This window comes from Ursus arctos, unplaced genomic scaffold, assembly GCF_023065955.2.
Source record: "Ursus arctos isolate Adak ecotype North America unplaced genomic scaffold, UrsArc2.0 scaffold_7, whole genome shotgun sequence".
Classification (NCBI taxonomy): Eukaryota; Metazoa; Chordata; class Mammalia; order Carnivora; family Ursidae; genus Ursus; species Ursus arctos.
This window is the reverse complement of record NW_026623089.1, coordinates 25,199,133-25,218,240: the sequence shown is the minus strand read 5'-3', so window position 1 is coordinate 25,218,240 and position 19,108 is coordinate 25,199,133. Positions and strand designations below refer to the sequence as shown.

Below are 19,108 nucleotides of genomic sequence, written 5' to 3'. Positions count from 1 at the left end.
TTCACCCTGTGGATACCAGTTCCATCTTTTCTCTCTCCCCACCCCCACCCTGCCCTTGGCCTCTGGTCAGAACTACTATGGGCAGGTGCTGAAGAAATCAGCAGACCTCCAGACCAGTGCCTGTGTCACTGCAGCCAGACTGGTCCCCAAGCACATCCGGGAAGCCTTGACAAATGTACATGAAGAAGTAGCCTTGAGGTAGAGTGCCCTGTGCTGTTCCCTCATCCCCCTACCATGAAGACTCTAGGCAGCAGCTTTTTCAAAAGATAGTGATGGGGTCACTAGGGAATTAACCCATTTACTCCAATCCATCTAGTTTGCCTTGTCTGTCATAAAACTGGTAAAGCACAGCACTGATCATCTTACAGCTCTGTTTAAAAACTTACAATGACCCGCCCTCCCCACCCCATCCATCTTTAGTCAGGATACATTCATACACCTTGGACCTGACATTCAAGACTGTCCAGTTTGGCCCCCACTTCCCAACTCACCCCAGCTCCCTCTGATGCACTATATTACTCTAGCCAGACCTTTCTCTTCCTCCTGCCTCACATGCAATTATTTATCTGGAATGCCTTCCCTCTTCTTTCTACCTTCCAAAACCTGCCCTTCCAACACTTCACTGATGTCCTACCTACTTTGTGAAGCCTTCTCCATCCTTGAGCACCCTCTTCCCTAAACCACGAAAGCACTTACTCTCTGTGCAGTAAATCATGGGAATGTTTTCTGTGTTCATGGTTTATCTCCCCAGTTAAATACCCCCAGGGGACAGAAATCTTGTGTTACATTTCTTCTCCAGTAACTAGCACAGTTCTGGGCCTGTAGTAGATGTTCAGCGATAATGCCCAACTAAATGTATTTATTCAACAAATATTGTAAATGGCTTGTTTGTCTTAGTACCTGGTACAGTGCCCAACAATGGTAACATGGTAAACAAAGCAGACAGAGCTTCTAGCTGAGTGAGGGAAACAAAACACCTAAATAGAAATCCAGTGAATGATGGAAGCAAGGAGGGACAGAAAGGAAGGAGAGACGTAGGAAGGAAGGATTTGTAAGATTTAGTGATCCCACATATTCTAGTCTCTCGGGGGAAAAGATGTATACATGGAGGTATTTTCTATCTCCCAGGTATTATGGCTGCGGTCTGGTCATCCCTGAGTGTCTGGAAAACTGCTGGATTTTGGATCTGGGCAGTGGAAGTGGCAGAGATTGCTATGTACTGAGTCAGCTGGTTGGTGAGACAGGACATGTCACTGGGATAGACATGACAGAAGATCAGGTGAGGCAGTGATTTGGAGGACAAGGAGGAAAAAATTCTTGAAGACTTTGTTTTAAAGATAAAGTTGTTTCCTTTGTGACTCTTCAAGGATAATCTAAGAAGTTTGCTAAATGCAAAGCTCATTTGTGTCACTAGTGCTTCCTGCCCTGAAGGCTGAGAACTTTGACAATTAGGGGCTCTCCTGGGAGAACAGAGTCAGAGGTTTGACCTGATATCTGAATATCATAATGACCCAGTGGAGTCTGATTTTTCCCTTGCTTCTGCCATCCATCTTGAAGGATTTTGTTGTTGAGTGAAGAGTTTACTCAAGCAAAGTCCATGTATCAAGGGGCACCTGGCAAGCTCAGGCAATAGAACATGTGACTCTTGCTCTCCAGGGTCATGAGTTCAAGCCCCACTTTGGGTGTGGAGCCTACTTAATTAAAAAAAAAATCCATGTATGGAGCAGAAAGTTTATCCCTCATGGAGTTGTCCCAGGCTGTAATTTATCTTACATGCCCAGAGGAACCTTGTACACTTATCCAAAAATATATTGTTAATATTCCATTCATAATAGGAAATTTTTAGTAAAAAAGTAGCATATTTTTAAAAAATGATGATCAAATCCGTGTGTGTGTGCTTGTTTTTTTAGGTAGAAGTGGCTAAGAAGTATATTGAATATCACATGGAAAAATATGGCTTCCAGACACCCAATGTGACTTTTCTTCATGGCTACATAGAGAATTTGGAGGAGACTGGAATCAAGAATGAGAGTTACGATATTGTCATGTAGGTCTATACCCTTATTTCTGTAAATATAGCCCATTTCCTGTTGAACACAAATGTCGCCACTCTGCTGAACTGACTCTCATTTAGGGTGTTAAGCCTGACTTAATAAAGGGCTTCAGAACACACTAGCCCAGGAGAGAACCGATTGTAAACTTAACCATAAGTGGATAAGCCCAAGAGAACAACAGCAGGACCACTGAGTCTGCTCATACAACACACACCGACGTGTTATCTTCAGTATTATTGTCACAGCAAAGTGTAGGAGTCTGTGATTCTTCTTTTCCTTTGAATTGTCAAACCCTGCCCAGATGTATAAAGCTGCCTTTGACGAATGTCACCTATTTAACATGTGGCCTAAGAAAGGCGTGGTGTAGGAGGCATCTGGCCCCGGCCTTCATGCCGTTGCGTGGTGACCATCAGCCCAGACACAAATCAGGAGCGTGCCTGATTTTTTTTTCCTGCCCACTCAAATTGGCTAACAATTTATTGCAATTTTAAACACTCCATCCATCTCCTTTTTCTTGGGAAAAAGTTGAGTGTGGGGAAAAGAGGGAGGCAGGAAGAATGGTGTAGCTTTGGGAAATGAATGGAAGGCATCTTTAGGGACTGAAGGATTTGAGGCGCTCTGAGTAGTGTGTGAATTTGCCTGATGTTCCATCTGTTCTTTTTTAGATCAAATTGTGTCATTAACCTTGTGCCTGATAAGCAAGCAGTGCTGCAGGAGGCTTACCGAGTGCTAAAGGTGAGGGCAGAGGCAGACAAGTGGTCTTTACATGTCAGTAAGAGCAGATGGGACCTGTCCCGTTCTTGCCCCCTTGAGCTGAGAGCTCCAACTCCTGTCATTTATTCTACACTACACTACATTAAAAAGGTACGGGAAAAGGGGCGTGGCAAGAATGCCCCGAACATGGATTCTTTTTCCTCTCATGTCGTAAAAGGTAGTAAATCTGAGAGTCACGACTGTCATCGGATGCCGTAAAATAGTTGCCTTATTGCGGGCCCTCCTCCTGTCCTCTGCTGCCCATGGTGCTGGGATAGCATCTGTAGTACCACTGGGACTTTTGGACTGACTCTGAAAGATTGCTACGGGTAGACTCTTCTAGCTTGTATGGTGTTTCCCAGGGCTGCTTATTTCCTCTCCATCGGGATTTCAGATCTTTGGGTAGTTAAAAAAAAATGGAACTTTTACATTAACTACTTTCTAAAAGGAAGACTTGCAGGAGCTCCGTACCCCCCAATATGTCCTGAGATGTGTATCTTCGTCATAGAAGATACAAGATTCTGAGATTTTTGGTTTACAGGGCTTGGCATAGAGATCAAATAAGAATATGTAAGAATGATTCAATAATGTCTTATTTAATATGTCATCTTAATGGGCCAGCCTACGATCTTCATCAAGCTGTACTGCTAAAAGGTAGAGACGTTATAGTACAGTCTAGACTCTGAGCCCTTGAAGCCAGCTAAATAGAATCTTAAAATTCCTGATCACTCATATGTCTGAGATTTTAAGGACATTTAATAAAGTATAATTATTGTTGCAAAAATAAATAACATTACAAAGGTTACATGATTTTTAAGGGAGAAGAATTCAGGAATTTACTTCTATTAGTTATACAACCCACTGGGGCTGCATTTGGTTCAGACTGGCTAAAATTTTCAGCACCTGCATATCTTTGTTTAGGAGAGAAACACTCTTGGAAGGCCATTTTATTGTCTGTAGGGCACTGAAAAAAAATCTTGGCGCACAGCTGTTGCTTGTAACTAGGAAGACAGCTTTGTTCACCAAGGGTCACCTCAGTACTTCTGTTGGTTTTTTAAATCGATTTTATCTCCTCATTCCTTTCTTTGCTATCTGGGACTCATGTCATCTTTAACCTTGTTTGGACTAATACTGCTGTTTCAGCATGGGGGGGAGCTGTATTTCAGTGACGTCTATGCTAGCCTTGAATTACCAGAAGAAATCAGGACACACAGAATTTTATGGGGTGAGTGTTGCTTTGTTTTGTTTTATGGTAAGCGAACAAGATACTTGTTCACGTACAGAGCTCCAATCTGCTAATATCCAGGAGGAGGCTTATTTCTGTAACACGTGGGACTAGGTGGGGCAGCTTCTGTCCCCTTTCTCCTCTGCCACTCAAGAGTGGTATGCCCTTGGACAGTTTAATTAGTCTCTTTGAGTCATTGTTCAACAAATTGTAAATGCAGATAATAATACAGTCTGCCTTATTGGGCTGTTATGAAGATTAAATGGGATAGTGGATATGAAAAATACTTCAGCCCTTCGGGGAGTGAAGCCCCTTCATCCCCTTCTGTGCTTAGTGTTATCGTGTTGTTTATTCCCTTATTGTCATTTAAATGGAGTCTCTGGAAGTTGAGAAGATGAATGTATGCCTGTGGTCAGTCTGATTATGAAATCAGGTTCTTACTTTTAGGGGCACCTGGTTGGCTTAGTGGAGCATGTGACTCTTGATCTCAGGGTTGTGAGTTCAAGCCCCATGGTAGGTAGAGAGATTACTAAAAAAAAAAAAAGAGAGAGAGAAAGAATCCCATTAAAAAAACAAAACAAAACAGTTCTTACTTTAAAATAAGTTGTTAACCTTTTTCTTGTCATATAATAATAAATGAATATTGTTAAAATGTTGGAAAATACAAAAAGAAAAACAACAAAAAAATAGTACTTATCATGTAACCTGGCAATAACCTCTTTAACATGTTAGTATATATCCTTGTAGGGTGTATGTGTGTGTAATAAAATTTGGAGCATGCTATATGTAGAATTTAGTATCCTGATTTTATTTGGAATGTTTCCTAAGCCTAAAATGTTTAAAAATGTGTTTTAAATGTGTATATTCTTCAACTGTATTGTGCAGCTGTGCTATACTTTACTTGACCATTTCTCTATGGGTAGTCATTTGGGTTGTTTCTAATTTGTTGATGTAATAAATTTAAAAACTGTTAATTGCCTTATGAATATTAGTAGTACTTATTGTTCTAGTAGCAGATCATTTATGATAATCTGGAGCTAATAGGCAATTTTGTAAATTATCCTTTATACTTTTTTTCTCACATAGCATAGTGCTTTTCAGAGTGTGACCTAATCCATCCAGAAATATGATTACAGCTGGATGGAACCAGTACATTAGTGACTGTCTTGAATAATGGTTTCCAGAGGCCATTGGGTAGCATATTTTGTTTTACTGTGACTTTCTAGATCTTGAGGGGACACTCAGGTCCTTTTTCTATTTCTAGGATCTGTTTTCTATTTCTAGGATCATGTCCTTTTTTTTTTTTTTTTTTAAAGTTTGTTTTTTAAGTTATCTCTACACCCAATGTGGGCCTCAAAGTCACAACCCCCGAGGTCAAGAGCCGCATGCTCTTCTGACTGAGGCAGCCAGGTGCCCCAATGAGTACCATTCCTAATCAATTTTACAGAAGAGTAATTTCTTGAGTACCTAGTTGTCTGGTTGGTCTGTGATTTTTCTTTTTTTAGGTGAGTGCCTGGGTGGTGCTTTGTACTGGAAGGACCTTGCCATCCTTGCCCAAAAAATTGGTTTCTGCACTCCACGTTTGGTCACTGCCAATCTCATTACAGTTCAAAACGAAGAATTAGAAAGAGTGATCGGTAAGAAAGAGCAGTGGGGAATGATAAAACTGCTGCCCGAATGGTTCAAATGTGGTGTTTAGCAAGGGTCTACGGAGTGGGTCTCATTGAAGGAGACTTTGTATCATCTGGAAACCTCCATCTTGTCTTCTGTTTCATAGCAACCTCCCAAAGTTTAGTACTTAATAAAGCACTTCAGAGTTATTCACTAAATAGTGAACTGCCCAGACAGATAACTGATGGTATGCAAAGAAGAAAATCACCTTTATAACATGTATGCTCTTCATCTGCTAAGCAAACCAGTAGCCATGTGGGTGCTGGAGCTGAACCGTGGGTAAACTCTGTTTTAGGTGACTGTCGTTTTGTTTCTGCGACGTTTCGCCTCTTCAAACTCCCTAAGACAGGACCAGCCGAAAGATGCCAAGTGACTTACAATGGAGGAATCATAGGACACGAAAAAGAACTAATATTTGATGCAAATTTCACATTTAAGGTAAATAAAAATTTCCATGATTTTGGATATTCTTTCTATTCTTACATTCGCTCCAGGTACCTTTTCTTATCCTTGCATTGCTTCCCACTTTCCCGGTGTGGGGACATGTGCGTGTGTGTATATATGCTTTCGCTGAACCATTAAAAGTAAGTTGCAGACATCATGACATTTTACCCTTAATATTTCAGCATACATCTAAGAATAAAACCTTCTCCTACATCACAATATCCCTATCACACCTAAGAAAATCTTTTATGGGAAGCGTCCGTCAGACATCAGATGAATGGAATTACAGAGAAGCAGGATGGAAAAGAATAGAAGTATTGTGCAACAGTATTTCAGTGGTTCACTTGTATCATAGAATTAAGGGATTCTTAGTGTTTAATGGTAACACATTGATATTTCTACTACTCTTTGCAGGACAGTCTTTATTTCCTCAAAATGGAAACGTATAGGCTTTGGCGTCAGATACCTGGGTTCAGATTCTGGCTCTATTACTTCTTACTTGGGCAAACGTGAATAAGCCCTTCTTTGAGATATAGTTTGCTCCATTGCAAGAGTGGGGGTGATAATACCTACTGTGTGGAATTTCTATAAGATTAGCAATCATATCGGGGCGCCTGGCTGGTTCAGTCAGTAGAGCACGTGACTCTTCATGTCTGGGTTGTAAGTTCGAGCCCCACGTTGGATGTAGAGATTACTGAAAAAATAAAATTTTAATAAAGATTAGCAATAATATAGCAGAACATTGGTACATGCTGGGAACTCAGTACATAGAAGATACAATCATGATTTGTTCGAAAGGTAGAAGGATTTCCTGGTTCCCACCTCTGATTTTTTTTTTGGCCCAAATAGCATCTTCAGAGTTCTTACCTACCCGTTGGTGCAGAGGGGCTGTCGATGCTCTTTCACTCGTCCACTGCCCCTGGATGTACTGCCTGCTTCCTCAGAGTCACAGAATCAAAGTGGGAAGGGCCTTTGAACCCACTGCTCTGATAGAGTAGCTCTCAAAAAAAAAAAAAAAAAAAAAACATTTTTAATAGCAGAATTCTTTTTTAAAACAAAATCTTATTTAAAAAACCAATACTTGGGGTGTCTGGGTGGCTTAGTTGGTTAAGCGTCTGCCTTCGGCTCAGGTCACAATCTCAGGGTTCTGGGATCGAGCCCCACACCGGGCTCCCTGCTCAGCGGAGAGTCTGCTTCTCCCTCTGCCTGCCATTCCCCCTGCTTGTGCTGTCTCGCTCCCGCTCTCTCTCTCAAAATGAATAAATAAAATCTTAAAAAAATATTTAAAAGAACCACAAAGCCCAATGCTTAGTCTGTGTCAGACATTGCTTTAAATAACCCCAGTATATGAAGGGGTGAATGCAGAGCTCATCTGCAGGGAGCAGGGGTTAGGTAGCCCAGAATCTCCTGTGCTCACTCCTGGTTCCCAAGGCATGAGTCCTTTATGCAGCCCCCCAGACACCCTGGGACTCACAGAAATACACATTAACAACTATTATGTTAATTTAAAACCTCATTTTAATGATGAGTGAGGTGAAACTCAGATACAGTGGTTTTCTACATTCGTCTCTGAGGAGAGATGAGATACTGGAGCAATGAGTGTCCTTCTTTTGTTTGGCTTTACCACAAAGGGAAACTGATTATGACACTGGTCAATTACATTTTGAAATGAGCATGAAACTAGCAGCAGGGTCTGAACAGAAGAGAATATTGTATCAGAAGGTACAGTCTTTTATCCTGAAATGTTACTCCTTAGTAAAACCTTTGCATGTTTTTCTTTTATTGAGATTGAAGTGGCATTTCTTAATATGTGTTTTTTTCCTGTTGTCCTTCAGGAAGGTGAAGTTGTTGAAGTGGATGAAGAAACGGCAGCTATCTTGAAGAATTCACGATTCGCCCATAATTTTCTGATCAGACCAGTTGGAGAGAAGCTGCCAGCACGTAGTGGCTGTTCTGCTTTAGAGTCAAAGGTTTGTTTGACTTTCAATCCCTACCTTACCACAGACTGTTAAACCAAGAAACAGATCATTATTCTTTTATTTGCCGCTATAAATAATTTCTAGCATGTTTGTATCTACAAAATGATTTGAATTAATTTCATAACTTTATTTTTCCAATCTGGACAGTAAGTCAGAGACTCTTAATTTGGTGCACCCATGAATGGACTTCAGGGCATCTGCGAACCCTTAAAATTATATGTGTGTATGTGTATTTTCTCAAGAAAGTGTCTATTACTTTCATCAGATTCTTTTTTTAGAAAATATTTATTTGAGAGAGAGAGAGAGAGAGAGAGAGCATGAGTGGGAGGGGCAGAGAGAGAGGGAGAGAGACTCTCAAGCAGACTCCACGCTGAGCACAGAGCCTGAGGTGGGGCTCGATCCCATGATCCTGAGATCACGATCTGAGCTGAAACCAAGAGTCAGACACTTAACTGACTGTACCACCCATGTGCCCCTCATCAGATTCTTAAAGGAGTCCAGATGCAGAGAAAGTTAAGAGCTACCTTGGAAAAAATTATTCAAATATTCAAATATTTGGTTTTTTATTTTTTACATTTTTTTAGAAAAGATTTTATTTATTTATTTGAGAGAGAAAGAGAGTGAGTGAAAGAGAGAGCACAAGCTCAGATTGGGGTAGGGTGAGGCAGAGGGAAAAAGAGACTCCCCACTGAGCAGGGAGCCTGACACGGGGCTCCATCCCAGGACCCTGGGATCATGACCTGAGTCAAAGGCAAATACTTAACCAACTGAGCCACCCAGGCGCCCCTCAAATATTTTTAGGTCTTAATTGATATAGTCGACAGAAAGATTGCACCAGTCTACATGCCTACCTGCAATGTATGAGAATACCTTTTCCCTGCCCTCTTACTAATATTGGGTATTATTTTTAAAAATCTTTGCTTGTCGGGGTGCCTGGGTGGCTCAGTCATTAAGTGTCTGCCTTCGGCCCAGAGCGTGATCCCAGGGTCCTGGTATCAAGCCCCACATTGGGCTCCCTGCTCCACTGGGAGCCTGCTTCCTCCTCTCCCACTCCCCCTGCTTATGTTCCCTCTCTCGCTGGCTGTCTCTCTCTCTGTCAAATAAATAAATAAAATCTTAAAAAAAAAATCTTTGCTTGTCTGATGGGCAGAAAATAATTTGTTGTTTTATTTTGCACATATTGAACATTTTGGCGTATTCATTGGCCAGTTATATTTCATGCAGTGTGAACTTCCTGTGTAATTCCTGTAACCATCTGCTATTAGAGTGGTATTTGCCCTTTTTTATTGCTCTATAAAAGATTGTCTATTATATGTTGTAAATATTTTTTCTCACCACATCATCTGTCTTTTTATTTGCTCATTTTTCCTGAATAGACATTTTCAATTTTTATGTAGTCATTTCCTTTATCGTTTCTGCCTCTTACATGATGATTAGAAAGACCTTTCTCTGTGTGAACATTATCAATTTACTTATATTTTCTTTTAAAATTTTGTAAGATTTTATTTTTAAGTAGTCTCTACACCCAGTGTGGGGCTTGAACTCACATCCCCGAGATCAAGAGTTGCATGCTCCACTGACTGAGCCAGCCAGGGGCCCCACCTATATTTTCTTTTAGTACTTTAGACATTTTGAGATAGAATTCGTATATCATAAAATTCACTTGTTTAACCATTTTATGTGTACAATTTAGTGACTCTTAGTACATTTACAAGGTTGTGCAGTCATCACTGTCTGGCTTCATAAAACTTTCATAACCCCCCCCCCCCCAAATCCCATACTTATTAAGTAGTCATTCTGCTATCTCCCCTCCCCCCTGGCCTCTGGCAATAGCTAATCTGCTTTCTGTCTCTGGATTTGGCTATGGTGAACATTTTTATGTAATGGAATCATACACTATATGGCCTTTTGTGTCTGGATTCTTTTACTTAACATCATGTTTTCAAGGTTTATCCATGTATCAGTACTTCATTCCTTTTTATGCCAGAATAATATTCCATTGCATGGATATACCACATTTCGTGTATCCACTCATCAGTTGATAGTTAGGTTCTTTCTACTCTCGGCTACTCCTAGTAGTAGTGCTGTGAACGTGTGTGTACGTGTACTTCATGTCCTTGTTTGAGTGCTTGTTTTCAGTTCTTTTGGGTCTATACCTAGTAGTGGGATTGTTGGGTCATACCATAATTCTACATCCAACTTTTTGAAGACCCACCAAACTGTTTTCCACAGTGACTGCACCATTTTAAGTTCCTACCAGCAATGTATCGGTTTCCAGTTTCTCTACATCTTTGCCAATACTTTGTTATCTTCTGTTTCGTTTCGATTGTAGTCGTCCCAGTCGGTGTGAAGTACCTCACTGCGGTTTGAATTTGCATTTCCCGAATGACTAGTGATGTTAACCATCTTCTCACATGTTTGTTGACCATCTGTATGTTTTCCTTCAGGAAATGTCTATTCAAATCCTTTGCCCATTTTTTTTTTTTTTTAAGAGAGGGAGACAGAGGGTGGAGGGGCAGGGGGAGAGGGAGAGAGAGAGAACCTTAAGCAGGCTCCATGCCCAGGACAGAGCCTGACATGGGGCTGGATCTTACAACCCTGAGATCATGACCTGAGATGAAATCAAGAGTCGGACGCTTAACTGACTGAGCCACCCCGGCTCCTTTGCCCGTTTTTTCATTGGTTTGTCTTTTTATTTTTGAGTTCTCAGAGTTCTTTATATATTCTGGATACTAGACCCTTATCAGATATATGACTTGCAAAATTTTCTCACATTCTGTGTATTGTCTTTTCACTCTCTGAATAGTGTCCTTTGATGCACAAAGTTTTTGATTTTGGTGAAGTTGAATTTTTCTTTTTTCTTTTTTTCTTTTTTGGTTGCTTGTGCTTTGGGTGTCATGGCTAAAAATCCATTGCTTAATCCAAGGTCATGCAGTTTCTTCTAGTACTTTCATGGCTTTGCTTTTCATGTTAACATTTTTAAACCATCTGGAATTTATTTTAGCATAAATGTTGAGGTACAGGGTGACTATTTCTCCAAATATTAACTAGTTCAAATTTTCCTGTTCACTTATTATATCAATTCCCCACTGTTTTGAAAAGCTAATTTTGATCACATCTTAATTTCTTGAATGTGTACTTGAGCCAGGATACTGCTATATTCTAAAATGATCGTTTTCTAAAATATTTTAGATTCATTTTTGGAATGATTCTAGTATCTGAAATATTGATATAGCATTTTCTAAAGCATTTTATCACAGTTTATCTCATGTCGTCTCCACAACTACCCTATGAAGAAGGCAGATAGGTAGTTATAACAGATAGTAGCATTCCTCTTTGCCTTTCTTTCTTATATATTTAACCCTTTTCCCCTATTCATGGTATCAATTATTTTATTGATCCATTCATTACTTTATAATATTGTGTTTAGAACAGGGTAAGTGGTGGATTTCAAGTCTCCTTGGGCTGACAGCACGTAGAGCATTCACCGAAGTCATACCAGTGATGTGTCTCAGGGCACTGAATGTTGGAAGCCCCGGGAAATAAGATACCGATATTGCTGTGCTGGGATGGTGGCAGAGCTTGGGGTTTACATACACAGGCCTTGCAGCCAGATAGGCTAGGTTCAGATCTTGGCTCTAACCAGGCATGTGTGATCTCAGGTACGTTACCTAAACTCCCTACACCCTCTGTTTCTCCATGCGTAACAGGAAGGTAATAATCACTTTTTCTCCTCAGGTTGTGAGGATCAATGGGGATGATATATGGAAAATGTTAGCCTGATGCCTGGTACATAATAACACACTCAAGAAACAGAAGTAGTTACAGTTATAGATTTGTACTCATTAAGATTCTTGGTCACTTGGAACTGTGTTCTAGGATTTCTCATTCTTCCACACACCCTTTCTCCTGGGCCCAGAGATTCTCTAATCTTTTGCCTTGAATTTTTGCTTTCTTCTGCTTGCATTTCGTAGTAACTTGGATACCCTGAGCATACCTTGAGACACAAGTCACTCTTATGCCTTTTTCCTCCTCCTTCTGTTACATTATAAGCAGTCTTTAAGAGTAAAGCTTATTTATGAATCATGGAACGCTACATCAAAAACTAATGATGTACTGTATGGTGACTAACATAACATAATAAAAAATTAAAAAAAAAGAGTAAAGCTTATTTAGAGATCACTCTCCAAAATGATAAATTTGTAGCTGGGGAAGTTTAATTGAACACAAGAGGCAGGAATCCTGGAGCAACAAACCGAATGTCTTCTTGCTTGGCCACTCTTACCAGCGGGGGTTCAAGCGCAGGCTAAGAGCCGAAGAGTGATTTACAGGTTTTCTTTATTAAATTCTTGAGTCCTCTGCTATTTGTTACTCTTCTGTTTTTCTAAGCAGTTGCCTTTTGGAAAGTAGAGAAATGTGACTTTGGACCTTTCCGTCCTTGAAAGCTTTCACAAATGTATTATTGGTGTTTTGAAACTCTTGGGAGTTCACTGACAACAAAACCTTGCTGGTGAGAATCAATGCGTATTTTGAAATGTTTCCGTCATTCTAATTCTCCTGGAACCTGGTTTCCTGAATCCTAGTTAGAGAAGCTGGCAGCAGACGGCAGTTACAAGTAAAGGGAGTGTTTCCTCCAACCGCAACATTTCCAGTGGACTCTGGCTGTGAAAAATAAAAAAAATGTCATTAAGCGGGCTGGCTTCCACAGAGACCCCTTTCTTCCAGCCTGGCTCTCCTTGACCTCCCTCTTCGCGTGCACGCGGGGCGGACAGGAGGGCTCTTGACCTCAGATGCCACTCGTAACTTGCCACGTACTTGAACTTATCCCACCTGCCTCCTCTCTCGTCTGCCTTGTTTCTTTCAGCCTGCTGATGTGCCAATGTCTTTATATCAGTTCCAAGGTTTCGAAATGGCAATCACTGACAGTGAAGGAAGATTTAAAGAATGAAACAGCTGCGTGTCCTAGAAATATAACCTTGTGCGCTTGGAGGAGGACGTTCCTATCTTTTTTATGGAAGACCTTTCCGATAAAGATCTGGAGCACAGTACAGGCAGGCGGCACGTGGGGGCTGCCAGTGCTCCGTCTTCCCCACAGCTGCCACCAGTGAGGAACGCTGCTGCTGAGCAGTGACTCCGTCCCTGACCACTGCTTCTGAGAGCCCTTCTTTTCTTTCGTTTGTCCTCTTCCTCCTCCTCTTCTCTTTCCTCCTGCCCTTCCTCTTCTTCCTCCCTCTCCTCCCTTTCCTCTTTTCCTCTTCCTCGTTCTCTTCCTTCTTCTCTTTCTTCTTCTCTTTTGATCCTGACAAGGAAAGTGTATCTTGCTATTAAAAGAATTACATTAGGGGCTCCTGGGTGGCTCAGTTAGTTGAGCATACGATTCTCTCTCTTTTTTTAAAAAAAATTTTTTAAAAGTGCATGTGGTTTTTTTTTTTTTTTAAGATTTTATTCATTTATTTGAGAGAGTGAGCACAAGCAGGGGGAGCGGCAGGCAGAGGGAGAGGGAGAAGCAGGCTCCCCCTGATCCCCAGGACCCTGGGATCACGACCTGAGCGAAGGCAGATGCTTAATGACTGAGCCACCCAGGCGCCCCTGAGCGTCTGACTCTTGATCTCAGCTCAGGGATTGATCTCAGGATCGTGAGTTCACGCCCCACATTGGGCTCCACACTGGGCATGCAGCCTACAAAAAAGAAAAAGAAAAGAAAAAGGAAGAAAAGAATTACATTAGTAAAACACCGCAGCATCTGAAATGATGCATGTAGGATTGTGGTACGCGCTATCTTGCTGCAGTTAGTAGTAGTGGTTGTAACAACACCAGCAACACTAGGAATCATACAGAGGACCTAGCCTTTACCGAACAGGTAAGATGTTCAAAGCACTGTGTCACTTTGTCCTCACAATAACCCTTATTATCCTCCTTACACAGACGAGGAACCTAAGACTCAGAGAGATTAATGTACTAATCCAAGGTCACAGAGCTAAAAAGTGATGAATTTGAACCGCTGTTGGATTCTAGAGCTGACATTCTTCCCCAATATGCTGTACTACCTGTCTGCATCTAGACTTTTCATAGAATCACAACATGTTGGTGCCAGAAAGGACTGTTTATCAACGTGTCTCACCTTTTAAAGTCTTGGGATCTTTTAGGGGTGGGAGCATGCATTAGGAAGTGATATTGATATCACTGTCTCCTATTAGTAGAGAGGACATGCAGTGAGAAGAAGAAAAGTGGGAAGTAATTTTCCTGGCTGAAAAGGAGGAGAGGCTAACTCTTACGACCAGGAATTCCAGTGTAGCAAGAGGAGGAAATAAACAGTGGACAAGAGGGCCTGGCAGCGGCAACGAGCATAGCTAGCCCTCTCCCAGGCTCGGAGATCCCCTGCTGGATGCTAGCTTGCCTATTAGGGAGCCCAGATCCAGGCAGACATCTTCATTCTAGAAAGGTGGAAGCTGAGGGCCAGGGAGGCCCAGGCCCCCAGTAAGTTATTTCAGTAAAGGGAGTGGTCCATAAGACTGTCCTTCATGAATGTAGGGTCCGTGCCTGTCTTGTCCTGCCTTCTCTTTGCAGTGACCACTGATCAATAGTAAGAGTGTACATTTATGTTTCATGAATTCATTATCATTATTTGAGGTGGCTTCTTCATGCTCTTGATTTCCTGCCTTTGTGCCTGGTTTTTCTCTGGCCCCACTGGTGCTGCCGTTGGAGGTATCTCATTTGGAGGTGAAAGGAGGAAAAATAAAGACTGCCATTTGTCTTCTGAAAATTCCACTCACCCTGCCCTGAGGTCTTGCCGGCTGTTGGTGGCAGTCTCAGCGTCTGAACATCAGCAGTTGCTAATGGTGGCCCTCGTGTCTAGGACTTGCCTCCTTGTCTTGCACACATGTTTCTGGAGATGAGAGTAAGGGAAGGAAAAAAGTTTCAGCATTTCAGTATTCAGTTCCAGAAGGGTAAAAGGCACATACAAATGGGGCTCCCATAAGACAAAATGAAACAAAATCAACTTTCCTGGTCCTCTAGGGACCACCTTTAAGAAGCTTTAAATGAAGTTTACCTTGAAAGTAGTAAAAACTTGGGACATCTGGGTGGCTCAGTCAGTTAAGTGTCTGCCTTCTGCTTAGGTCATGATCCCAGGGTCCTGGGATCAAGTCCCGTATTGGGCTCCCTGCTCAGTGGAGAGCCTGCTTCTCCCTCTGCCTGCTGCTCCCCCCTGCTTGTGCTTTCTCTCTCTCTCTGGTAAATAATAAATAAAATATCTTTTAAAAAGGAAAGAAATAGTAAAAACTTGATTAGAAGCTTCAGGATGAGACAGCCACCTTTATAGCTGAATCCCAAGGATCCCGTAGAATTATAAAATTTTATCTACCTCCTAGGTAAGCCAACCTTGGGGTACATCAAAACACCTTTAACTTGTCCTTTCATTTTGGTTTGCCTTTTGACAGGATATAATCACAGATCCATTCAAGCTTGCAGGAGAGTCTGACAATGCAAAGCCCAGATGTTCCTCTGATGTTGCCGGAGGCTGCTGTCTGTAATACACAGCTGACCGGAAGAAAGGGGCAGAAGGCGAAGGACTTCCATAAGTCTTTTAATCTTCTCTTCCCCATAGCACAGACCATAAGAAAGAATAAATGGTGAAAAGCCACTATATTCTAGATCATTGATAAAAATAATGAATTATTTTTTAGACGGTATTAATTGAAGGTTCATAGCAAATGACCTAAAGGCTGGGTAAGCAGGTTTTCCTCTCTCTTTGCTAAGTCAAAGTTCTGGTGCCACTTAGCGGTCAGATGTGGAACTGAGAAGCTGTCTTCAGGCTTGGCCAATGAGCAAGCAGGGTTTCAGGAGTAACAGTTGGCAGAGGGTCTCAGGAAAAATATCTTCCTTCTGACCTGCATAGCACCCTTGGGACTTTCACCGTGTTTGCTCATAAAACAAAGCTCCTACTGAAATCATGCTAACCACACCATAAAATTGCGAAATCAAATTTGGTAGGAGTGCTCTTAAGGTAACATCGAAATCAAACACTTTTTTGTTTTTTTTGGGCAATTGAATGAAGACAGCACATGGATAATGAAACGCTTTGACCTCGTTAGCTCCTAAAGAATGACAGCATAGTGACTATCTGTAGTAAATCCTAACTGGTTCAGGAAAAGAGTGATAATTTTTAAAAAGAGAGGTAGGAGATGTAAAAACAGTGGGTTTTCTTTTCCTTTATAATGTGCCTGGTTAAACTTTTAGGAAACTATTAGATTTAGTTCTGGCTTCCGTAGTTAGAGAATGAGACTGAGGAATATTTCAGGATAATGTCATCATTAGAAATGAGAACATGATTTAGTTGAAGTCCAGTTGCACTTGAAGGCTTTGTCAGGAGACACAGAAAGGTGTAAGTCATATACAAGCCATGGTCCTTGTCATCAGGAGCCGATCAGTTCTTTAATGACAGCCTTCAAGCGATGAAGAGTTTTAGTGAGAAAAATCTTAAGTTGCTCTGACTTCAGTACAAAAAAACATGGGGGGAGTGGCATGACCCAAGAGATTTTTTATTAGGGGTATGAGAATATGTGTAAAGCATTGGAATGGATTCTATATTCCAGGCCCCTCTTAATAAAGCTGTTAAAAATGGAGAAATCCTCAGATTTTTAAGTGGGTTCAGCCATAGGACCTGACTTACTGCTACAGACTAAGGAGCGGACTGGGTGGTATCTTTTAAGCTCTATTCATCTCTGTGACCTTGATTCTAAACAGTGCTTTGTGGTTCTAGAGTTCACTATCTACCGAGTCGTAATCTACTTCCGTGACAGCGTTAGTTATAACGGTGCAGGTGGGATTGAGCATGCGTCACCACCCACGAGCCCAAGGTCGTCCCACTAGGACGTTCCGGTTATTTGGTTTATTAGGCTTTTCTAAATTTAGAGGGAGGAGGTTTTAGGCAATCACTGGTCATTCTGAATTCTCAGTTCCCCCCCAAAAGATATTGAGGGATGAGCTGGAACTGGAATGTGGAAATTCGTGCCGTGCTTGTCCTAAGAATAACATTTGATATGTTATTTTCCAACAAAAATATACCTTGTAAGAACTATATTTGATCTAGAATCTAGACAAAATATTTATTAGATAATATAAAGTATACGTGTTTTGTTCAGAAAAATGCCATACACAGTTATTTAAATATTCAAAATAAGTGAGATAGACAAGTAGGAGCCTACGTCACTTCTCAAAGAGGACGCCTCTCCTTCAAGCGTGAGAGGAAGCGTGGAATGAGGAGGAGGAACAGAAGTCTGATGGCAAACTTGATGGTTCTTTTCCCCTTGGCATTTTGGCCTTGAGAAAATTATTTAACATCTCTGCCTCTGTTTCTTCGTTGCAGGAAGTTCTTTGAAAGGGTGGGTGGCACGTGGTGAATTGTTACGAGTTAGAGCTATGTGGCTGGCCACGAGCACGTGACGGCAAGCCCGGCTGAAGACCAGCTTGCTGCCAGAGCGTGGTTTAGGAAGCTGCCTGTGGCTCTCGTGACAGCAGACAACTTCCCCCCCAACGTTGTATTACCACCTTTTCAAATATGCACAAAGGTTTAAAGCATTGTGGCAACTGCCTATTTACCTGCCACTGAGGTTACTTGTTACCCTTCATTTCATACATGTTATACTTACTAACAGCAGAGCCAGACACACAGTACCTAATCCTGCAGCTACAAACACTTTTCAGAAGATACTGGACTTATGGGGTGCCTGGCGGGCTCGGTGGGGAGAACGCGCAGCTCCTAGTCTCGGGGTTGTGAGTTGTGAGTTCGTTGTGAATTGGAGCCCCATGTTGGGTGTGGAACTAATATTAAACAACAACAACAACAAAAAGATAGTGGCCTTAAAGTGTTTAAGGAGACTTTCTCTTTTGAAAAATACCAAATATAGTATTTTCTATAGTATAGAAGTGTCTTCTATACTATAGAAATACCAAATGTAGTATTTTCAGTCCTTTGTTAACACAGGGAGAGAATTTATTTAAAAATCAGGTAAGGGGCACCTGGGTGGCTCAGTCGGTTGGGCGGCCGGCTCTTGATTTTGGCTCAGGTCATGGTCACAGGGTCCTGCGATAGAGCCCTGAGTGGGGCTCTGCGCTCAGCTGGGGAATCTGCTTCTGGATTCTCTCTCCCCCTCTGCCCCTCCCCCTGCTCACACTCTCTTTCTTTCTCTTAAATAAATAAATAAATCTTTATTTAAAAAAAAAGTCAGGTAAGCCTGCAGAGGTTTTCAGCTCACCTACTGGAGGCAGCGCGGCAGTGGCTTAAACAGGATCCCGCCCCCGCCCCCACCTCTAGCCACTCATGGCTGAAAAGGGCATGGCTCTGTGCCAAGAGCAGAGCCTGCCTGTCTTATTGATTCTTGGCCTTCCCTTGGCTGGCTCCTAGGAAGCAGCAGAGGAGTGACTAATTCTGCCTTATTAGATTGGGAGTTCCGCTCAATGAGCCCAGCAAGGAATGTGAAGCTATCCGTCCAGTCTTTCATTTATTCACTAACTGTTATTAAGTACTTACTGTGTACCAGGCACTGTCCTAGGCCCAGCTCACTATCAATCAAAGATGATGAACCCCGTGGGCCAGCAGGACCAAAACAGCTAAGCCTGTTTTCTAAACGTTGTTGGCACCTGTCCTAACTTCTGCGATTTGCCAAGTTGCTTCAATCGTGCAGACAGCACAGAGGAGGTCTAAACAAGGGTCCTTTCGATGACCCTGCTGGAAGAGTCAGTAGAGGGAGATCTCACTAGATAATAAAAATGAACTCTTTTGCAAATACGGGGCTGGAATTATACAATCCTAGTAGTAACCTATGACTTGAGCTTTAGTGCCTCATTCCAGTCTCTACCCAGCTGCTGACCCTGCAATTTCTGCAAGCACAGCTCCCACTGAGGTTAATGTGAGTGTTATGTGAATGTAAGTTTTGTACTTAATCTTCTGCTGCTTGAGCCTTGCTTGTCTTGGACTGATG

The 19,108-nt window shown here is 41.8% G+C and overlaps 1 protein-coding gene across 5 annotated transcripts in view; it reads left to right on the top strand.

Moving 5' to 3' along the window:
* AS3MT (arsenite methyltransferase) overlaps window positions 1–19,108 on the top strand; it is a 33,119-nt gene that overhangs the window by 4,813 nt on the left and 9,198 nt on the right. For 3 of the 5 annotated variants that reach the window (XM_026494019.4, XM_026494016.4, XM_044382082.3), the window contains exons 3-10: window positions 71–198; window positions 1,129–1,279; window positions 1,911–2,047; window positions 2,720–2,789; window positions 3,951–4,032; window positions 5,538–5,669; window positions 5,999–6,141; window positions 7,983–8,117. In XM_026494019.4, coding sequence (XP_026349804.2) covers window positions 71–198; window positions 1,129–1,279; window positions 1,911–2,047; window positions 2,720–2,789; window positions 3,951–4,032; window positions 5,538–5,669; window positions 5,999–6,141; window positions 7,983–8,117 — 978 coding nt within the window. Of the gene's footprint in view, window positions 1–70; window positions 199–1,128; window positions 1,280–1,910; window positions 2,048–2,719; window positions 2,790–3,950; window positions 4,033–5,537; window positions 5,670–5,998; window positions 6,142–7,982; window positions 8,118–12,990; window positions 13,543–15,565; window positions 16,755–19,108 lie in introns of those variants that run through there. The other 2 variants (XM_026494017.4, XM_026494018.4) reach the window with 2 other exon arrangements.